Below are 21,826 nucleotides of genomic sequence, written 5' to 3'. Positions count from 1 at the left end.
GGCTAAGACTTCTTTCTTGACAGAGCAGAAAACATCAGACAAATATGGGAATTTTCAGTGCTTTCAATTACTGGAACCTATCTGACTTTCATAGAACAGTCCCCACTACAAAAGTAGAATTATTTCAAGTTCAGCAATAAGACCATCAAGGCAGATTATACTCTGATCTATAGACCCAATGAACTCAAACTTTATTCTTGAATCACAACATTGAAATTAGAAATCAATATTAGAAAAGTATCTTGAAAAATCCCAAATCTTTAGAAATCAATAAAATTTTAGGTCATTATTGTAAATTGAAGGGAATTTCTATGAAAGGACATTATTTAGCACTGTTGGAGGGATATAAATAAGTATGATCGTAGAGAACAGTAGAGGTTCCTCAATATGTTGAGAGAGAACTACACTGTGAGTCAGTAAGCTCACTACTAGGTGTATATCTGGAGGAAACCAGTCTGTTGAAGAGGTGCCTGCAGTCCCATACCTACTGTGAAATTATAATAGCCTTGGAACAGAAACAGTTGCCCATAACAGATGAATCGATAAGGGAAATGTTGTATATACATCAAGAAATAGTTCAGCCTTAAAGCAACAACAACAACAAAAATAGCAGGAGGTGCTAAAGAGATGGCTCAGTGATTAAAAGCATGCATTTCTTTCAGAGAGGACCCATGACTAGCTAGTTCCTAGCACACATTTCTAGCATCTTACAACTGCCTGTAATTCCAACTTCAGGGGTCCAGTACCCTCTTCTGATCTCCACTGGCACCTGCACTCATATGCACAACTACCCACAACTACCCCCTCACTACCCCAATACGTGCGCGCGCGCGTGTGTGTGTGTGTGTGTGTGTGTGTGTGTGTGTGTTTGAATCTTTTTTCAGAAAGAGAGGGAAGGTATGTCATTTACAACATGGATGGAAATGGAGATAATTGTGCCCCAGGAATAAGCTAGGTACAGAGAGCTGAAGAGGCTAATCTCAGAGAGTGAAGAACAGAATGTGGTTAGGCAGGGACAGTAAGGAAACAAAGGCTAGAGGGAGACTGGCAAACAACTGCTGAGCTACAGTTGGATCAGAGCAAGGCATTGAGTGTGAACAGCAGGGGAACTAGGAACAGTCATTGAGATTCCTTAAAGCTTGAATAAGAATAAGCTTGTTCTCCCCATAGACAGTAAATAAGAAGAAAAATTTGTTTACCCTGATTTAATACATGTATTAAAACATGGCATTTAACATAAATTGTTTCTGATAGAGAGATAGACAGATAGATGGATGGATAGATAGATAGATAGATGGATGGATGGATGGATGGATGGATGGATAGAGATGTTTGTTTTTCTCACAGTGACTATAACTGACAAATGTAACTTGGCTGGAAAGTGCTTATGTGTTTGCTCATAGACCATCCAACCACTCCCATCTCTTCTCACAACCATTTTATCATTTACTGGTTTCATGTATTCCTAGAAGATCAACACATATGTGGCCATTGTATTGAACTTTTAGGTTGTTTATACTTTGCTGCTATCGTGAAACTATATAATCACAGTCTTTTGATAAGTTTTACTTTTATTTTATAAGCTAAAACATTACATATTGAACTGAGTAGATGAGATATAAATAATAGTAAAATAATCCAAGATCATTGATACATATTTTCAGATTAATTTGCCCAAATACTTGTGCCCATTTACAGTTCTACGTGAAGTTTCATGAGTTGTCAGCCTGTGGATTTTAAAGTTTACCTCTGAGTGTGTTCTGGGTACTACTAGATCTCTGATAAATAATACTCCACGAAATACCACTGTTTGAAGAAGAAAGCTTGCTCTTAATAAAAGTACATTACTAAGCCTGACTAAACATTTAGAAAGTGCATTGTGTTAGTTAGGGCTTGTACATAATAAATAATGGGGATAATAGAAGGTCAGATTAGACAACTGTAATTGTCTCAAGGAAAGTGTACAGTGAGGCCAGCTCTTTCGTTACTTCCTCCAGCAGCAACACAATGGGGAAAGTAAAGGAAATGCTCCATAAAACTCTGCAATGGGAACCAGAAAACCTAAGGTAGAAACTTGGGGAAATGACACACAAGGTAACAAAGGCAGCAGAATAGAACACCCTCCCTCATGGTTTCAGATGTGTGAAAGGTAAACATTTCTTAGAACTGGAGTTGTACAAGGTGTGCAGAGATCACTGTGTGCCCTCCGCCATGGTTCACAAACAGCTCCCGGAAATGTTGCTGCTCTTAGCTTCTTTCGCTATCTTCTCTCTAGAACCGAAATTGATTCTCTTCCAGTCAAGGAGGAACAGAGAAAGTTTACAACTACTGAAAGCTTTGCCGAGCTCATCAGTCCAGCTGTGTCTAGCACACAGGAAGAATTTCCTGCTCCCTCAGCAGTCTGTGAGTCCTCACCAGCACCAAGAGGGACATGTACTGGCTGTTCTGCACGAGATCCTTCAGCAGATCTTCGTTCTCTTCCAGACACATAGTTCTCGGGGCGTTTGGGAGGAAAACCATATAGAAGAAGTCCTAGCTGCGCTTCACCGTCAGCTGGGATACTTGGAGTCACTGGGTGGACTGAAAGCAGAGCGGAAGAGTGGGGGCTTGAGTGTGAAGGACCTTAGGTTACAGATCAAAGCGTACTTCAGGAGGATCCACGATTACTTGGAAAACCACAGGTACAGCACCTGTGCCTGGATCATTGTCCAGATAGAAGTCAACCGCTGTATGTTCTTTGTGTCCAGGCTCGCAAGACGGCTGAACAGCCAGGACATAGACTCTTGAACACTGCGAAGCAAGAGCCAACAGTGGATTTTAAAGTCATAGGTTGGTGGCAGAGTGGGAGGAGATCTATGAACATTGTTGCTTCTTCTTGGTGTAAAATGGCTACATTGGTTCACTTTTGCACATGGTTAATTGTGTCCTAAGATTGCATGAGTTGGCCACAGTTATTTCCATTTGCCATGTTATGTTTTCTGCCAATTTCAAATTATTTGAGAATTATAGTTAATCCATTAAAATTTCATAATTGGTCTTTCAATGGTGAAATTTTCATAGAATTTTGCAGTTAGATATGATGAACTATGCCAATAATGTAATAAGCATTCATTAACATACATTCATTTTAAGGAATTCCTTGTGTACCAGAAATTGTTAGAGACAATGAAACTAGCATTAAACCTTGAATATTTCTGTTACAGAGACAATAGAAATATGACCAAACGGCATGGACAATTTTCAGAGGAATGAAAACAGATTTAATCTCACTCATTATAATAATAATGCATATTACAACTAATAGCGTGCTGTTTTAAGCTATTAGCTAACACCTCAAGGTTTAATTAAGAAAAATACGCAGACTCAACAGATTGCTGAGAAGGCAGGAACTTTTCCTGTGTGCTAGACACTACTGGGCTGATTGATAAATGCTCTTATAATTTGCTAGATCAGCAGAAGTTAGTATAAGGAATTCCACATAAGAGAACAAGATTCTCTTGAAGAGACTGAGGTCATGCTTTCCCTACAAAAGTCCATAAAGGAAAATAAAAGCAAAAAAAAAAAAATCGGAAAATGTGTATAAGTAGTATATTTGTACAAAATCATGAAGAATTCTTAATATTTGTACTGACTATAAGTGAAAAACTAATGAACACACAAGAAATAAGTGGCCAGGATAAATTACTGTTCTGTGGAGGAAGAGAAGGCAGACTTGAGGGGCGGGGCAGGGAGACTAGGGAAGGATAGTTTTTACTCTTGTTTCTGAGGTCATTTTGCATCATACGCATATTACAAATTAAGTTAAAGGTATCCAGCTGGTTAGAATTGTCAGCAATATCAATGAAGGATCCTTGCTGAAGAACAGAGGCGCTAGTTGATGGTTAGAGGAAACAGGACCGAAGCAGCCCGCTCTTGGTTGGCAATGGCTGGGGGTGGAGAGCTGAGAGGAAGCTGATCATGCTACAGGGAGGGGGTTTCTGGGTCAGGAAAGGTCTGATGGTGACAGGATTGCATCTCTTCTAGGCACGCCCTTTCAGAAAGCATCACAAAGCAATGTGGAGCAAGACATCTGAAGTCCACTGAGACTTGCTGATTTTGCTATACTACAAATACAAGAAACAAGATAAAGACACAAGCCCTATAACAACTTCTACTTCATGGCCATTGTGTAATCTTTCCTGGAAGTTCTACTGAATGTAGAAACTCACTAGAGAACCAGACAATCCCAGTTTAGTTGAACCATTGCAAGCAACTGTTGATAGACACATCTAGATTTGGCTTAAATGAATGGAAAAGCTGAATGGACTTCTGAAGGTGAAGCTGTTGCCACAGTGAAATAATCTCTCCAACCACTGGAAACACAGGAGCTAGCAGCAGAGAAAGGCCTTGCTGACTTCACTGTGAGGCCCAGGACGGGACCTGTTTGCCTTCACGTTTACAGACAGGTAGTGGAGTCAAGGAAGGAAAAAGCATTTGCCACACTTGACTGAAAATACAGGTCACTTTGCTTCTCGTGGGCTGAAAAACAGTTTGTTGTTTTTATACTTTAAACCAGGAAGTTTCCAGAGCTAAATCTAACAATTACTCAGTTCTCCAAACAGCCTTGTCTGTTTTTCTCAGGTGAAAACAAGACTTCAAAGATGAAGTGACTTGCTTAAAGCAACAGAACAATTCCCAGAGCTAGCAGAAGCCAGAGCAAAGACTCCATTCCAAAGCACCCCGACTTGTGGCTCAAACACCTGCACTTTGCCAAACAATCATTTGTGATATTATCTTCTGTCTTGTATTATGGTCTCTGAATTAAAGAAAGGATATGTCTCCTTCTCTAGACATCTCTTTCCTCAAAACGGAGAACTTGGATGAGCTATGAAAGGTGAGAAGGAAGAAGAGTCATAGTGGTTATCATATACAAGTCTAGAGTAAGCCCGGTGGTGATGGCATACAACTTTAAACCCATCGCTCAGGAGGCAGAGGCAGGTGGATCTGTGAGTTTGAGGCCAGCCTAGTCTACAACAGAGTGAGTTCCAGGACAGCTGGGGCTACACAGAGAAACCATGCCTTGGAACAACAACAACAAGGGTAGAGTAGAACTGTCTTTAGTTTTGAATAGCACTCAGTAAGAGAGGGGGAGATGGAGGAGGGACGGAATTATCTATCCACCTTTTGGCAAAAATGTGGAGGCTGGTGATGACTCTGAAGTGTAGCTTTGGCTCTGGATATGGAAGATATGGCCTGAGATTCTATCTTTACTAAACAAAGGTTGTTAACTGAATTTCTCTAGGCAATTGCTCTGTCTGATTCTACTTGGGCCACAAGTGAGCTGGGGTGGGTCAATTAGATTACAGAATCTTGCCATTTCTTTTAACATGAACTATTCACAGATGCAACTAATGGAAAAGTAAAAAAGACAGAAAGAATAAGTCATATGGTTCCAACCAACTGCAAGGGGAAGGGTATAGCTGTGTCCACAGGAACATGGATGGGGTTAGTGGCTGCAGAATAGTGGTTCTAATACATACCATGTATATTCAAGTGACCAGATATCAGTGCTTCTCTCTGGGGGACTGAGGACACAGCATTACTCTTCTCATTACCATGATTGATTATCTGACAGTAGGCAATTCGAGGGAGGAAGGTCTTATTTAACTCTCAATTTAAGAGGTCGCAGCCCAGTATAGTGGGGAAGGCATGGCAGCAGGAATGTGACACATGTGGCCACATAGTTCAAGTCAAGAAGCAGAGAACAGACAGAAAAGGGGTCAGGCTATTGAACTTCAGCACCTAATCCCAGTGACTCGAACAGTCTACAAGATTCTCTGTCCCAGTTTCTACAACTTTCCAAACCAGCTCCACCAGCTGGAGACCAAGCTGTCAAATACATGCTACATGCACCTATGGGAAACCACAAGTATTTTCTGGTAATTCCTTCAAGTGCAGAGCTCATAATTACAACATCATACACAGTCTTCTTCACCATGGCTGGACATGGCCCCGTGTGCTGTGGGGCTAGGCCAGTGATGACAAAAGCTGTTATTTGGGGACACAAAAGAGAGACAGTGGTTTTTATGGCCCACTGCTGGGTGCTGAGATAGGTCACAGGTCAGGCAGCAGTCCTGCTCACAGCAGTGACAGTCTCTGATGCTGCTCTCTGGGACACTCCCCCTCATCTCACCATGCATTTTTCAGTTCTGAGGTTGAACCTAAGTCCTCACACAGCACTCTATGTGCCTCGGCCTATTTTCCCTTTCCTTGTGGAGGTAAGACATTTTGAGATAACGTCTCACTACACTGAACTCACCCTGAAATTCAGGCAAAGCTTTGAACTTGAGGTCCAGAATAGCTGGGATTATGGCTTGTGCCACACCAAGTCATTTAACTAATGTACCCAGCTGTTAAAGAATGGCTACAATACACTTTTTGTACACTTTCATTAATTCATTTACCCTTTGTTACTTTCATTAAATAATTTATTATTTTAAAACTATGGTATAAGCACATGATCACTGAAAATGGATAAAAACTTATTAATGGGCATCGAGGGTAGAAATTCTCTTTTAAACTTAATTGAAATATAGTTACATCATTTCTCCCTTTCTCCTTTCTCCTACCCCTCCATGCCTGCCTCCTTGTTCCATTCAGAGCCTCCTCTTCTCCAAGCACTGTTGTTACATATACATAGATACAGAAAATCACTCAATACCGAGAATCAATTAAGGGGCTCTTCCCTAGGAAGACTCATTCTCCTCTGTCAGCAGTTGCTAATTGCTTGTAAGGCTTCCTATAGAGTGTTACCTCATGAGATCTCCCTTATCTGTGTTGGCATGTCAACTAATGTTGTCATTGTTCAGGTCTGGTTAGGCAGCCATAATATTTCTTGTCAGATCTAGAAAGCACAATCTCACAGAAGACTTCATAGTCCTCTCAGTCTTACGACCTCCCCCTCCCACCCATCCCCACCCGTCTTCTGCAATGCTTCCTGGGCCTTGGGTGCAAAGTTTGGGTTATAGATGTGTTGATTGGGACTGGGCACCCCCATAGTCATTTCTTCTCATTTTGACTAGTTGTAGCTTTCTGTGTTGGTCTCCTGCTGTACAAAAGGAGTGACATTGATAGTGTGGGTGGGGTGAGAACTCCTTTGAGGGAGTGTGGGGGGTGAGATCTACCCTTCCCTGTGGTTAAGTATTTAGAGTGTAGTTAGGAATATATTGGTTTAAGGAAGTGGTAGGTTCTCCTGAGCTGGAGAGCTGGCTCAGCTCTTAAAGGTTAGATCCACAACCAAAGAGACAAGGACAGACATTTTTAAACCTTAGTGCAAAGATATCTGTGAACCTTTTGTCACAGGACTTTAAGGACCAGACCAACTTTACCAGGTAGTGTTAAGCACTTCCTGTGTGGTCAGGATAAGCCTTTGCCTTGAATGGGAAAGAGAAGCTCCAGCTTTACTCAGTTCCTCTGTCCTGAGGAACATTCTAGCAGTCCAGTTCCCTGCATCACTTTCGGCCTTCATTAGACCTAGCATCTATGTTCTTTAGGAGTAAAATGTTATTTTAATGCTGCTGAGTGGCTCTGTGCAGGAGCCTCACGTTGTTCTCTGTTGTCGCTAGACTTATGCTTGAATTCTGTGGAGAAACAGTACTTGCATTAGCGTGCCCCTGCACTACAGATGTGCAGCCATCCTTTCCTAGCTGTCGTGATTTTGTTTTGTTCCCTTTTACTTCAGCTTTCTTCTGGAGTCACTGTTGTACTAATTTCAAAAGTCAAGTTGTATGACACTTAATATGTTTCTGTCAAAAAAATTTTCTGATATTCTCATTCTACCTGTCCAAGGGACTTCATACAATGGTACCTTTTAATTTTAAAACAATGAAGCGGAAGCTTGGGCATCAGTGTTTTTGTGGGTTTTCAACTTGTTTGATTTTTCTAGGTAATTCTAAATTGATGCCAGCAGAGACTCCACAGCTGTAAGGGAGCACATAGACAGTGAAGCCTGAGGTGGGAGCTGGAGATGCTAAATGAGGACACGTAACCAATGTAGACAAGGCTGGAGGACTTCTCAGTCATTAGAGCACCTGCTGCTCATGCAGAGAACCCGAGTTCAGTTCCCAGCCCTCACAAGGCAGCTAACAACCCTCTCTAGCTCTAGTCTGGGGATCTGACCCCCTCTTCTGGCATCCCCAGGCGTCAAGAACACACGGTGCACATACATACAGGCAGACAAAACACTCACACACACACATAACAATAAATAAATATTTGTAAAGGGGGGGAAGGGAGTGGAAACATTTGACCTTTGTAGCAAGCTTGACTCCATGTCTGCTTTACTAACTGCTGTTCTGCAGTCATTCAGGAAAGATTAAAACTGCTCTGGTTGTCTAGACCAAGGACACCCCACACCCCCAGTTGAGATTTGAAAGAAAGCTTACCACTCAAACTGGAACAATGAAGGTCAGAAACAAAGAGGGAGGCTGGGTGGATGGGGAATGTGGGAGTAGTAGCCTCAGCTTTAAACTTTATTTCTGCTAGAAAGTAGGGCTTCAGGGTGCAGAGACCCATCACCAGACATTATGCAGAGAGAAAAGGTCTAAATTGGAGGTCTCCACCCAGCCCCTCCCACTGAAAATCAGGGAATCTCGCAGAAGAGGGTGAGGAAAGGTTGTGGGAGTCAGAGGGGATGGGGGACACCAGGAGACCATGGCTCACTGAATTAACTAAGCAGGGCTCAGACACTAAAGCAGCAAGCCCTGAGCCTGCATGGGTCTATACCAGGCCCTTTGCACATATGTTATAGCTCTTAACTTGGTGGTTTGTGTGGGACTTCTAACAGTGGGAAGAGGTGCGTCTCTGACTCTTTTGCCTGCTCTTAGGAATCTCCCTGCCCCCGATTTTGGTTGCCTTGTCTGGCCTCAATATGAGGGCTTTTGCCTTGTCCTATTGCATCTTGTTTTGTCTTGTTTGGCTGTTGTCTCTTGGAGGCCTGCTCTTTTCTGAAGAGAATATGTAGGAGAGGGGATCTGAGGAAGGAAATGGGGAGCTAGAGAAGGAGTGGAGGGATGGGGAACTGGGTGGAACCTATGGTATGAGACAAAAGTCTATTTTCAAAAAAAAGTTGGGATGCAGTATTACTCTCTCAAATTGACAGTGTCTGTGGTGTCCACAGTCCTTAACTGTGTGGATGGACAGAAGTTGAAGTGCTAAGTAACCCGGGAGACTGGGCAGGGAGATGGTGGAGTAGGACCAGAGAGTCTTCCAGAGGTTAAAAAATCTGTCTATGAATCTACTCTCTGGCTATAAAAATAGAGTCTCCTGAGAATTCTACTTGCTTGCTTCTGGTTCTGGTCCTGTTTCTGGTTCTGTGGATGTTGTCCGCAGAGATGAAGCAATATCAAACAAGTCAGGTATCTTTATGTCCTGGCCAAGACCCACTCAATGACCAACAGTCCCGAGGGAAAACAAGCCTCTGGCAGATTAAAAACAAGATGTAATGATAGCGTTCGGAAGTTCAAATTATCAACGAAACTGTAAACTCAGAAATAGTCATTATACAAAGGATCTACAGTAGCCAATTCAATGTTTTAATGTGAGCACAGTAGGCAGACTGATAATAGCATAGGTGGCAGTCGGTGACAGGAAGGAAAGTGAAAAACAAGTTGAACAATGGAAAAAGTAAAGCAGAGAACAGAAGGTTCATATTTCACGTTGTGTGTGAATCTTGTCGCCACGATTCAGTAGGCATGGGTCTGTCTGTCCACAGATGCTGTAGATTAACTATGCACATTAGCCTGGTCTCTCACTAAACAACAAAATATGGATAGTAATCTAAACAAGTGACTGCTTCAGAGCTAAGGAGGTAAGCTCGAAACAGCCCAGTAAGCTCATTCCACCTCCAGGTAGACGGAGATTGTTGTTTTTGAGAAAAGGCTTTTAAACTTAGATTTTAATAGCAGCTTTGTCCTCTGTTCTACACAAGGTGTGTGGGGGGAGGGGAAGGGGGTATTTAAATGCCTGAGAGTCTAACTGTCCTACTGAAGATGAATATAACCTGGGTTTATCTTAATTAACCAGAGGGACACAGGAATATCTAGAATTGTTTGAGCAAATGTATTCTAGTGACTGATGCTATTTTGCCCTCTACTGGTGAAAATTAAAATTCCCACTGAGACCAGGCCAGAGACTGAGTAACCAACTTAAATCAATCTCCCTCCCTCCCTCTCTCCCTCTCCCTCCCCTCCCTTCCTCTCTTTTCCTCCCTCCCTCCCTCCTTCCCTCTCTCCTTCCCTTCCATTTTCTCTTCCTCCCTCCTTCCCTCCCTCTCTCCTTCCCTTCCACTTTCTCTTCCTCCCTCATTTCCTCTCTTCTCCATCCCTCTTTCCCTCCATCCCTTCCTCCATCCATCCCTCCTTCTCTTTCTCTCTCTCACTCCCATCCTCCCCTTCTCTATCCGTCCCTTCCCCTCCAGGATCTCATTGTGTAGCCTTGTCTGGCCTGGAACTTACTTTGTACATCATGCTGGTTTTGAACTCACAGACATCTACCTGCCTTTGCCTCCAAAGTGCTAGGATTAAAACCATGAATAATCTAACCACACCTGGGTTGAACTAGAATATTAGTGGAAACTTCCTCATAAAACAAATGAGCAAAACAAGCAAACAACAACAGAATTAGAATGTTTATATCTCTTGGTCAAGTAATAAGAGCAGAAAAAAATGTGAACACTATACAATCTCATTTATACATTGTTAGGCCCGTTATGTCATTCAAAAGGTGTGCTTGCTGCTTTTTCTGTATAAGTGTAGCTACTGCCCTCCATCAAAGAAGACCTTTGATAACAAATGGAGACCATCACAGAAAACCACAATTGGATACAATGTAAATAGCAGTGGGTCCTGGGAGAACCAGCCCCAGCAGATACATCTACATCTGTGCCACAGCTCCAGCATCTGTGATTCCGGGGACATCTGGAAAAGGGACCAGAAGCAGTCTCTCGTAGAAATGGTGCATAGACAAGAGCAGAGCAATGACAACATCAAAGGGGACATTAAGATGAAAGGAAGAAAGTATCATGAAGTCCCACCCGTAGACAAAGACCAACAGGCAGCTAATGACTGCTGGGAGGGGGAGAATTACCCTCTCCCTGGTATGAGTTCCTTGTTGATTTTCCAATTCATAGGGGTCATCACTAAAACCATATACATACATCAACAGAGCATACTCAGCAGATTATATTTATGCATTTATGCATACACATAAGTAAAAGATGTTATCAACTCAAAGGGGTAGGGGGGATGTTGGAGGAAGGGTACCTGGGAGTGAATGTAAGGAGGGAGGCGGAGGAAGTGATGTTATTCTGTTTCAAGGAAAAACATTTTTAAAAGCTTTCAAAACACCTGCCATTGTTCAACCTGATTTTGAACAATCACAGCCAATAATGTCCTGCCTCTGTCATTTTTGAAGTGGAAGCCTTATTGTCAAATGTTAAGGACTATTCAGACACCAAATGACAATCTTTTTAGGTTAATTATATATATATATATGTATATATATATATGTGTGTGTGTGTGTGTGTGTGTGTGTGTGTGTGTGTGTGTGTTTCAGTAACCAATTACCTTTCACCTTGTTCAATGTCCTCCAAATGCACATGAAAGGGCTTGTGAAAAAGGAGGCACAGAATGGCTTCTTGACTCAGCTTGCCCAAATTTTCACGCTGTTTCGTATGTTTCAAACAAAGCTCTGTTGCCCACTGGACAATCTAATGGCACTAGCTCGACACTTACCCATTCTTCAGCATCTTCTCTGTGCAGGCTGATTTCCTAACTTGGCCACTTCTCCCTCCTTCTAGACTGGGCATAGGTAGAAATGTTTGTTAATAATGGTGGCTACTGGACCACAGCTATCCTGAAGGTTTCTGTTTGCTGTGGGTATATAACCAGAGGAGCCAGTTTAGATAAGAATCAGTGTCAGAGGGAATGGCTGGAGAGTGGAGGAAGCTCCTCCAACACCTGATTTTGTTTTATTAATGCACACAGTCCCTGTTACTAATATGTATCAATTACAGCCTGTCCGACTCTTTACTAGTCTGAGCCCTCCAATCTATTGCCATTAAGGCAGAGGCTTATTCTTTAATATGAGTGAAGAACCAGTAGACCACTTTGGTGATGTGGGCAAGGGGGCTTAAATGGTAAGTCATGATTATTAGTGGCTCACATGCTCTATATTTTTAACAAGTGTCCTAGTTTGGTTTTAAAATACTTACCAAAATCTACTTAAGAAGAAAAGGGTTTATTTCATCTTATAAGACACACCATTATAAAGGGAAGCCAGGCCAGGAACCTGGAGGCAGGAACTGAAGCAGAGACCATGAAAGAGAGTTGCTTGCTTGCTTGCTTCCTTTCTTAAAATACATTTATTTGTATTTTTCCTGCATATATGTTCACTACATGTATACCTGGTGCTTACAGATGTCAAAAGAGGGCATCAGATGTCCTAGAATTGGCACTGCAGTCTGTTGTGAGCTGCCATAGAGGTGTTGGGAATGAAACTCAGGCCCTCTGCAAGCAGCAAGCCTTATCTCCAGCCCTGCCATTTGCTTTCTTATATAACCGTGGCACTGCCCACAGTGGACCAGGCCTCCCCATACCAATCATTAATCAGAAAATGTTGCACGGACTTGCCTACAAGTCAATCTGGTGGGGGCATTTTCTCAATTGAGTGCCCCTCTGCCAAGATGACTTTGACTTGTGTAGAACTGACAAAGTACTAACTAAATCAGGTATTATACATTCAATATTCAGTATAATCAAAATATTCCTTAAGTTATAAGATGATCATCAGGGGAAATGCTCTAATTCATTGTGAATGTCAGAGTTTAAAAACCCTCAAGGAATCTGCGATCCACAAGCCGCATGTGGATTTTTTCGTGAGATGCTTAAGCTCACACTACTGTATCTGATGTGCCCTTTGGCCACACACCTCCTGAAATCATTTGCACATTGTCCTTCTAATGAGCATGCTCCTGGAATTCCAGTACTAGTGAAGCTAAAACAAGTGAGATTTTGAATTCAAGCCGCCTTGAGCTACACAGTGAAACCCCATCTCAAAAGAACTGAAAACATTGAAAGAAAAAAAAAAATGAAGTGTCCATAGTTTGTGTGAATCAAGACCAACCTGAAGAAGCCACTTTATCGCAAGGTGAAAAGGCCCTCGTTGGGGATGGGTCCTCTTCTTGGGTCATGGGGATGTATACAGCACACATACCTTTTAAGAAGTTGCATCTCTTTTTACAAAATGAAATGATTATGCGTGTATTGGAAACATCCATAAAGCGTAAATGCTGTGCCCAGAATAACTACAGGGACCAAGTTTAATCTCTTGAGATGATTTATTACATGTCACAGTTCACCTTTAAGGTCACTGCTGGCATCTGGCTTTGATGGTCAGTGAATGGAAAGGTATGGAAAGCCTTCCTGAGAGTCATTTTATTGCTATTTTGTGAGGCACCGATTTTCCCTTTTCTTAATTTGTAATAGACTTGTTAGTGGGAGAAACCATGAGAGGAACCTCACTGGGAAAGCCTCCTGTGGGGAGGGGGAGCCTCCTTCCTTGAAGGTAGCTTCTTACAGCCAGTTTTGGAAACAGAATTTTAGAGATTCTCTTCTAAGTGTATCTTTCTTAACCCAGATGTGGTCCTAAATATCCCAGTTGGTAATGGCCCAGCCAGCATCCTGCCACACAGATCACCTGATCCGACAGCTGGAAGTAGAGGGCCATCGTCTCTCAGCTTACTACCTCTCTGCAGAAAAGGCTAGGAGAGCCCCACCCTACTCAACCGACAGGATTCAGTAACAAACTTGGCATATCGTGTTTATTGCATTTGGACTGGAACCCAGTGTTAGATATAGAAAACGTGTAGGAAATGGAGTTTTGTGGTTGTTGGCTGGTTTGGGAAAGGATTTCACATATAATTGCCCTTCAGCAGAGGGCTATTAGGAAGAAGGGCCTAAAGACCATGATCAGGAATTGAGGTGGGTAAACATTAGAAAGTGATGATATATGACAGAAACAGACAGGATGGTGGCTTAAAGGGAAAGGAGGAGCTTCATAAAGAGGGATCACTTAAAATATAAGAGTAGGGAAAAGAGAGAAAACATCGTGAGAGTAATACCGGACAAGGGACTGTCGGGGCAGAAGGGAGAGGGAGGCCCACAGTGTCCTCCAGAGAAATCCCCAAACAAAGGAATTATCTGACTGTTATGTCCTCCCAGGGGAGGTGTGAGTTCATGCCATATTAGTTTATTCAACATAGCAGGCATGACAAAGAGCACAGAGGAGCCAGGTTCCAAAATTAGTCCACAGCAAAGATGGATTCTTAGCTCTCTGTCCCAGAGAGAGTGACAGGGGACTAATCTCTTCAGGCTATGAGATCTGTTCCCCAGAATGACTGGTGTCTTAAAGGGGCAGTCCATGATTTAACACCTACTATATCCAAGTTTGCCACTGTTTTTTCTTTCTTTGTCTTTTGAGACAAGGTCTGTAGCCCTGGCTGGTCCAGAACTTTGCTATGTAGACAAGGCTAGCCTCCAACTCTCAGAGCTCTGCCTGCCTCTACCTGCTGAGTGGTGTGATTGAAGGTGTAGGGTACCGCACCTGAATGAACTTGCCTACTTCTTAAGGTCCAAGTTCTGACACAGCCCTGGCCCTTTCACTTCCTGAACAAAAGCACAAGAGCCTGATGTAGTCTGACCCTAGGCAAATTCAAATTTCAAAGTGCAAAAGCTTAGTGCTGAGAGCTCCCTGTTGTGTGTGCACGCATGTGCGTGCATTGTGCACAGACAAGAGTTAGTGCTACAACTCTGCCATCTGTTTTTCTGTGCCTTGGGTCCTGTGTGTGGCCTTGCCCATTGGTGCCAGTGTTAGGGTGTGGAGAAGAATGGGCTGTAACCAGGTTCACATGCCTCAAGCTCTCACAACACCATTCCCTGCAAGCACTCCATAGCAAGGGTCTCTCCTCACTTCCTAGCAGACAGCATGTATGGAGGGATTGTGTGCTGAATCCCACTCCAGCTCCTTCCCTACTCTAGCAGAACTTCTGAGTATTGTGAGTGACACGGCCAGAGGGACGTGCAGGTCAGGGTGACAGTACAGAACTAGCTAGCAAAGTCTTTTCACAGTAGAGACGTGAAGTTCAACCAAAAGTCAGAAAGATTATACCTACATGTATATACTATATGAATACATGTCCATATGCATACACATTGTGCTTTTATACACATATGTATATACATATGTAAATAGCAAGGTTCTATTGTACCTTTCAAATATTATGATCTTACATCCAGGGATGTCAACGATATGCTATTCTAACTTGCATCTCTGCTAATGTGATAAAACACAGACTAAAGGCGACTTGTAAAATAACCCATCACTGAGGGAAGCCAAGACAGGAACATGGAGGAAGGAACTGAAACAGAGACCATGGGGGTGGCAGAACACTGTTGACTGGTTTGCCCACAGGCTCAAAACTACCTTTCTCATAAAGTTCAGACCCCTTTCCACTAATGGTACGGTGATCTTTGTCCTTCTACATCATTTAGCCATTAAGGAAGTGCCTGACAGGTATGTCCACAGGCCAATCTCCTCAAGCAATTCCTCAGTTGAAGTTCTCTCTTTCCAAGTAACTCATTTGGGTCAAGTTGACAAAAGCTAAGCAGCACATAAATAAATAACATATATGCTTTAAATGTGATAAACAGATGCTCCTGAGCCCTTCTAACAGGAACATGTGTACCATGCAAGTTTATTTATGTATTATCCATAATATACATATACACTTAACTTTTACAGCAAACTATTCTACATACAGAACTTGTGTATTATATATAATATTATACACTTCCTAGTCCCCTATGTCCTGGTTAATCTCAAAACCCAAATTGCAAACTACAGTTCACCCTCCCAAATTCCAACACCTACACGTCACTTGGCTATCGTTCTACAAATATTAGAATCATCTGATAAATTAAAATGTGCCTGCAATTTCTATTTAACTATGTGGAAGAGCCGCCAGTATGAGTTATAGCAAAAGGTGTATTTTCAGTATATAAAAAAAATCAATGGGATATGATATTTAAGAAGAATTTGTTTATCAGTCAAACATGATGCTTTCCTCAGCAGCCCCCACTCTGAGTTCCTCCGGGCTCTCTCCTTCTATTCCACATGCAAATATCACTCTTCTTGTCCTATGAAAAAATTTGTGTTCTCATTCTCCCCTCTCCTTTTACCTAGAATTCTCACCTTAACAGGTTTCTATGTTTAATTGGGGGTTTATACTGTTGTTGGGCAGTTGTTTGGTTTCTTTCTTTTTTAAAAATCAAGATCTCCCTCAGCATCTCCAGCTGACCTAGAACTTTCAGAAATCCTCCCTCTTCGGCATCCCAAGTTCAAAAATTTGACACACTATCTGCATCAAGAAACCTTCTTAGAATGGAGTTTTGCTCTGCTGGCTACTGGTGAATGATCTCGGGTGTCTCTGTCCTCAAACGCATTCACTCGGGACATGTGGCTGTGCTTTAAAGGAGCCACAGGCTGGGATTAATACTTTACCCTCTGGCCACCTTTTTCTTTTTCTTTTATTGGGAGCTTTCTTTATTTCCCAGTTTCTCCTGCGTAAACCCTCTATCCCATTCTCCCTCCCCTTGCTTCTATGAGGGTGCTTCCCAACCACCCACCCAGCCCCCCCCACAACTGGGGCATGGAGCCTTCAAGGAACCAAGGGCTTCTGATGCCCGACAAGGCCATCCTCTGCTACATATGCAGCTGGAGCCATGAGTTGCTCCATGTGTACTCTTTGGTTGGTGGTTTAGTCCCTGGGAGCTCTGGGGGGTCTGGTTGGTTGATGTGGTTGTTCTTCCTATGGGGTTGCAAACCCCTTCAGCTCCTTCAGTCCTTTCTCTAACTCCTGCACTGGGGACCCCATTTTCATTCCAATGGTTAACTGGGAGCCTCTGTATTTGTCAGGCTCTGGCAGAGCCACTCAGAAGACAGGCTGTGTTAGCATGCACTTCTTGGCATCCACAATAATGTCTGGGTTTGGTGACTGTATATGGCATGAATCCCCAGGTGTGGTAGTCTCGTGATAGCCTTTCCTTCAGTCTCTGCTCCATACTTTGTCTCCGTATTTCTTCCTGTGAACATTTTGTTCGTGAAACACCTAAAGAAATGTTTAACCTTGTTCGTCATCATGAAAATGCAAATCAAAACAACCCCAAGATTCCACCTCACACCAGCCAGAATGGCTAAGATCAAAAACCCAGGGGACAGAAGATACTAATGAGGATGTGGAGAAAGAGGAACACTCCTCCATTGTTGGTGGGATTGCAAGCTCGTACAACTGCTTTAGAAATCAGTCTGGTGGTTCCTCAGAAAATTGGACATAGTATTACCTGAAGACCCAGTTATACCTCTCCTGGGCATATTCCCAAAAGATGCCCCAACATATAACAAAGACACATGCTCCACTATGTTCACAGCAGCCTTATTCATAATAGCCAGAAACTGGAAAGAACCCAGATGCCCTTGGACTTGGATCTTTGTTGAAAAAATAACGAACTCTCTATGTCTTTGCCTCTGACCCTACAATGCTTGCCTGAAAGAGCCTGGCTCTCATGGTATAAATTTTTCTTCTCCTATGGGAGGACCCTAGCTATTAAAGATGTCAAATGCCTGCTCTGTCTGAGTAGGTAAATGAAGCACTTGTTACAGTCTCTTACATTCAAAAGCCAATTTTTATTTTTCATCTTGCCACGCATAATTTTTATCATTGAACTCTTAGCTGATGATTGAACAATTTCATTATTTTGTGAGCTAAGCGCATAGGTGACAGAATTTCTCATTACGTGTCTATATTACCAAAGCATATTGGCATAGGATCAGGTATAGCAGGCTTTACACATACAAAAAGGATTTTTAAATATCAATGCTTATGCTTTGTAAGCCTAGAATTGATTTGGTTGGAAAAAAATCATATGACTCTCGGTAGTTTATATTTGACTAAGATAGGTAAGTAAAATAAAATACTGGAAACAAAAGTTCCAAGAAAGTTCAAAACATCGCTCTTTAAAATTTAAGTTTGTGTTAGAGAAGCTAGTTGCCCCCGGCTCATTGGTTCCAGTTGATTCTCTGGGTCTATCTGTGACTCATTCTAGCAATAAAGGACACCGGACGAATATGTTCAAGAATGATACTGTCTTTATTCATGCTTTGGTGAGAAGTGCCACGCCGTTCTTATATCACTTCCTGGGTCATGCTGAGGTTAATGCAGGCTCAAGAGAGCAAAGGAGAGGCAAAGGGTTGGGCCATGTAAAAAAATTTTTTTTCAAGATAGAAAATGTTATTTCTCTTTTCAACTTTCATAGAAAGAAAAAGTCCATTAGTTTGTGGGGAAAGAGAAAATTATAAAATATAAGTTGTAAAATTATAAAAAAATAAACTTGTCTTTTATCCCCACTGTCCTGTACCGTGGCGGCCCATTGCCTCTAGCTGCCGCACACTTAAACTTAAATCGATACGTGAAAGAGCACACAACACAATAACCTCTGATCCAATTGATAAGAAATAATTGCCCACCTAGACACACAAAGCCCTGTACACATCCATCCCTTAAGAACATTCATAACAACCTGTAAAGGTAGAGTGGAACCTTAGCATCCGCCTGCATGTTCTCTCAGTGGCTTCTGTTCCCATCTCCTTCGGTTCCAGTCTCCTCTTCCCTCAAACGTTTCTCCTGCCCATCCTTCCTTCTCGTCCAATGACTGGCCTCGTTCTATCTTGTTCCTGCCTTCACCTGTATGATATCCTACAGATATAAGTCCAAATGTCATGAAAATGAAAAGTTATCAAAAAAACAACAACAACAACAAACAAAACAAAACAAAACAAAACAAAACAAAACAAAACAAAACAAAACAGAGCTAAGAGAAAGGAGGAAGGAAGGGGAATGTTCAAATGCACCAAGACACAAAGATGGCTGCTTCTGAGAGGGACAAGGAGAGACGCCTCTGAGGACTCAGTGAAGACAATTTTTAATTTGAGCCATATGTGAACAGTTGTGGGGAGAGAAGGAAGGAGTCAAACCAGTCATGGGAAACTTGACCACAGTCAGGAGATACGGCCTCCCCTGAGGACCCCACACTATCACTACACTTTGCAAAGCTGTGAAAACACTGCCTTTCAAAGAAGCCTAGAATTTGGAGAAAGGGAATTGGAATGTCCCATAGCAATCTGCTATTATGCTGGAAAACAGTAATGATATTTTGAATGAAAATGGAAGAAAATTATTGTAAGCTAACTATGTCCATCCACTGCTCTAAAATCATTTAAAATATGAATTCTATCATCTCTGTTACACCATCTGGGACTTTTCAGACAGAAATAAAAAGAACAGATACACAGTACTTTAGAGACAGTTGAGATTTGGGCGTATTAAAGGAAGTGCGAACTGAAACCGCTATGAGGTTTACCGCGAAAGAGGATGTGGCAGGGACCTAGTAGAACGGCAGCCGAGATGGCAAAAAGGTGGGGTCTAGGCAAACTCATAGTTTATTTCACTTTGATTTTTAAGACTGCATCATGGCTGTGGATGATGTTCAATGTGGGGCACTAAGATGAATTTTGGGGGATAAAGGTTTTTTAGAAGAGTTGTTGATGCTGTAGACACAGGTACGATCAGACAATAGCCTGCCTGGTAGAGACTCTGAGAAATCAAGCTCTGGCACCGGAGACCACACATGGGAAAGGAATGTGGTCTGAAGTAAAATCAAGCCAAGGTAGAGTCTGTGACCTTCTTAAAACCCTCTGAGGACGGGGTATGGGGGTGTTGGGGTGTGTTGGCGTGCGGGGTGGGGGGGTTCTTAGCAGAGGCCTAGAGCTAGTCTTCCCTGTCCCACAACTTGCCTCGAGGAAGCAGGGAAGCGCGTGAGTAGTGGTGGGCTGTGTGGCCACCAGTACATCTTTGTTTTGCCTACAAATTCATTACCTCCAGGGAGAAATCTGAGCACACAGAAACCTGTTAGCTAAAAATTGATAGACAGTACGGTCAGCAGGGTCTTATCAGGACTGGAGAGAGGGGAGAGGTTACAGGTTCTGTATCCTGAGAGTAGTGTGGTTGGGATGCTAGAAAGAGTGTTGGCTTGTTTATTCATTTAAAGTCATTTACCTACTTATTTTATTTGTTATGGGGAGACAGTAGGTTTTGGTGTGAGGCAGGTAGTTCAGGGGACACTGAGGCTACTGGGGACTAAAGAGTCGATTAGCAGACAGACAGACTGGCAGGCAACAGCATGCTGAAGCTTCAAGGAGACCTCAGGTCTGTACGGATAAGTTTTTGTCAACTTGGCACAAACTTTAATCACCTGGGAAGAGAGAGCCTCCTTGTGGGAATTTCCTCTATCAGATTGTCCAGTGGGGATGGCCATGTGGCATTTTCTTGATGTGGGAGGGCTCAGCTCCCTGTGGGTAGTGCCATTCTTGGACATTTGGTCCTCGGTTGTATTTAACTGGGCATTTGGTCTTAGGTCGTGTTTTAAAAGGAAACCGAGCAAACCAGTAAGAATGTTTCCCCGTGGATTCTGGTTCAGTTTCTGCCTCCGTATCTCTTCCCTGAGCTTCTGCCCTGAATTCCCTCCATGATGGAATAATCACCATCCCAAGTTGCTTTGGCCAATATTTTACCACAGTAACCCAGAAGCACCCTAGAGCAGGGCCCACACACAGAAGACAGCATAGCGGGGTCTCCAAGGAGAATCAGGGCCCAATGGGCAAAACAAGGAGACTCCTCTTACATCAGTTTAGGATTAGGAGAGAATTAGAGCTGGCTCTGTGACCCCCACAAGGAGGCAAGGAAGGGAGGGGGAACAGAATGCAGCACCCCTTTGATGTAGACTTACTCCCTAGAAGAGGTGTGACTTGGGCAAGTCTGCTAGCAGCTTGGGCTTCCTATGTCCCAGTGACTCCTGTGAGAGGAGCCTCTTCAAAGCCTCAGCTATACCCCTAGTGCTCTCTACAACCTGGATATTGTCTGAAAATAAAAACAGTCATTATCAAAGGGGAGGTCCATGGTGAGAATAAGTCAGTAGTAAAATCAAAACCTAGCCACCTTTTAAGCTCTGGTAGTTCTAGGAAGCAGGGGCACTGATGATAGTGTGCACATGTATAAAATAGTTACTTTAGACAGGAATAGAAAATAAATGCAATAACAGTAAAAACTAAAAACACAACATAGCTGGGCTGTGAAGGCGCACACCTTTGATCCCACACTCTGGAACCAGAGGCAGGCAGATCTCTGAATTCGAGACCAGCCTGGTCTACAGAGTGAGTTCTAGGAGAACCAGGGCTACAAAGAGTGATCCTATCTTGAAGAAAAAAATAAAACAAACAAAAAATAATACTACTGACTATTATTGAGTTGACAGAAAGAATGTGAAGAAAATGTATATAGAAGATGGAGAGTGTGAGAAATGCGTAAGCTGCACATGCATATCACACATTCCTCATCTTTAAACCTAGCAATCCTATCACTGCTCCCTAGCAATCCTTATCTAGAAACTGTGGGGTTAAGTAAGAGAAGAGTTGGCCTGAGACACCGCCGGAACCTGAAGGAAACAGACTGGATAAACAGTTCTCTGCACCCAAATCCCGTGGGAGGGAGAGCTAAACCTTCAGAGAGGCAGACAAGCCTGGGAAACCAGAAGAGACTGCTCTCTGCACACACATCTCGGACGCCAGAGGAAAAAGCCAAAGACCATCTGGAACCCTGGTGCACTGAAGCTCCCGGAAA

General features: G+C 42.8%; 1 protein-coding gene across 1 annotated transcript; it reads left to right on the top strand.

Annotated features, from left to right (window-relative positions):
• Positions 1 to 2,189: 2,189 nt before the first annotated feature.
• Ifne (interferon, epsilon) lies at positions 2,190 to 2,850 on the top strand. Its single transcript, NM_001402768.1, is given in 1 exon segment — positions 2,190 to 2,850. A coding segment is annotated over 1 exon segment (576 nt). The 5' UTR covers positions 2,190 to 2,211; the 3' UTR covers positions 2,788 to 2,850.
• Positions 2,851 to 21,826: the final 18,976 nt, after the last annotated feature.

The sequence above is a fragment of the Rattus norvegicus genome, chromosome 5 (genome assembly GCF_021556685.1).
Source record: "Rattus norvegicus strain SHRSP/BbbUtx chromosome 5, alternate assembly SHRSP_T2T, whole genome shotgun sequence".
NCBI lineage: Eukaryota > Metazoa > Chordata > Mammalia > Rodentia > Muridae > Rattus > Rattus norvegicus.
Note: the sequence above shows the minus strand (reverse complement) of the source record. Positions and strands in the feature narration are given on the sequence as shown.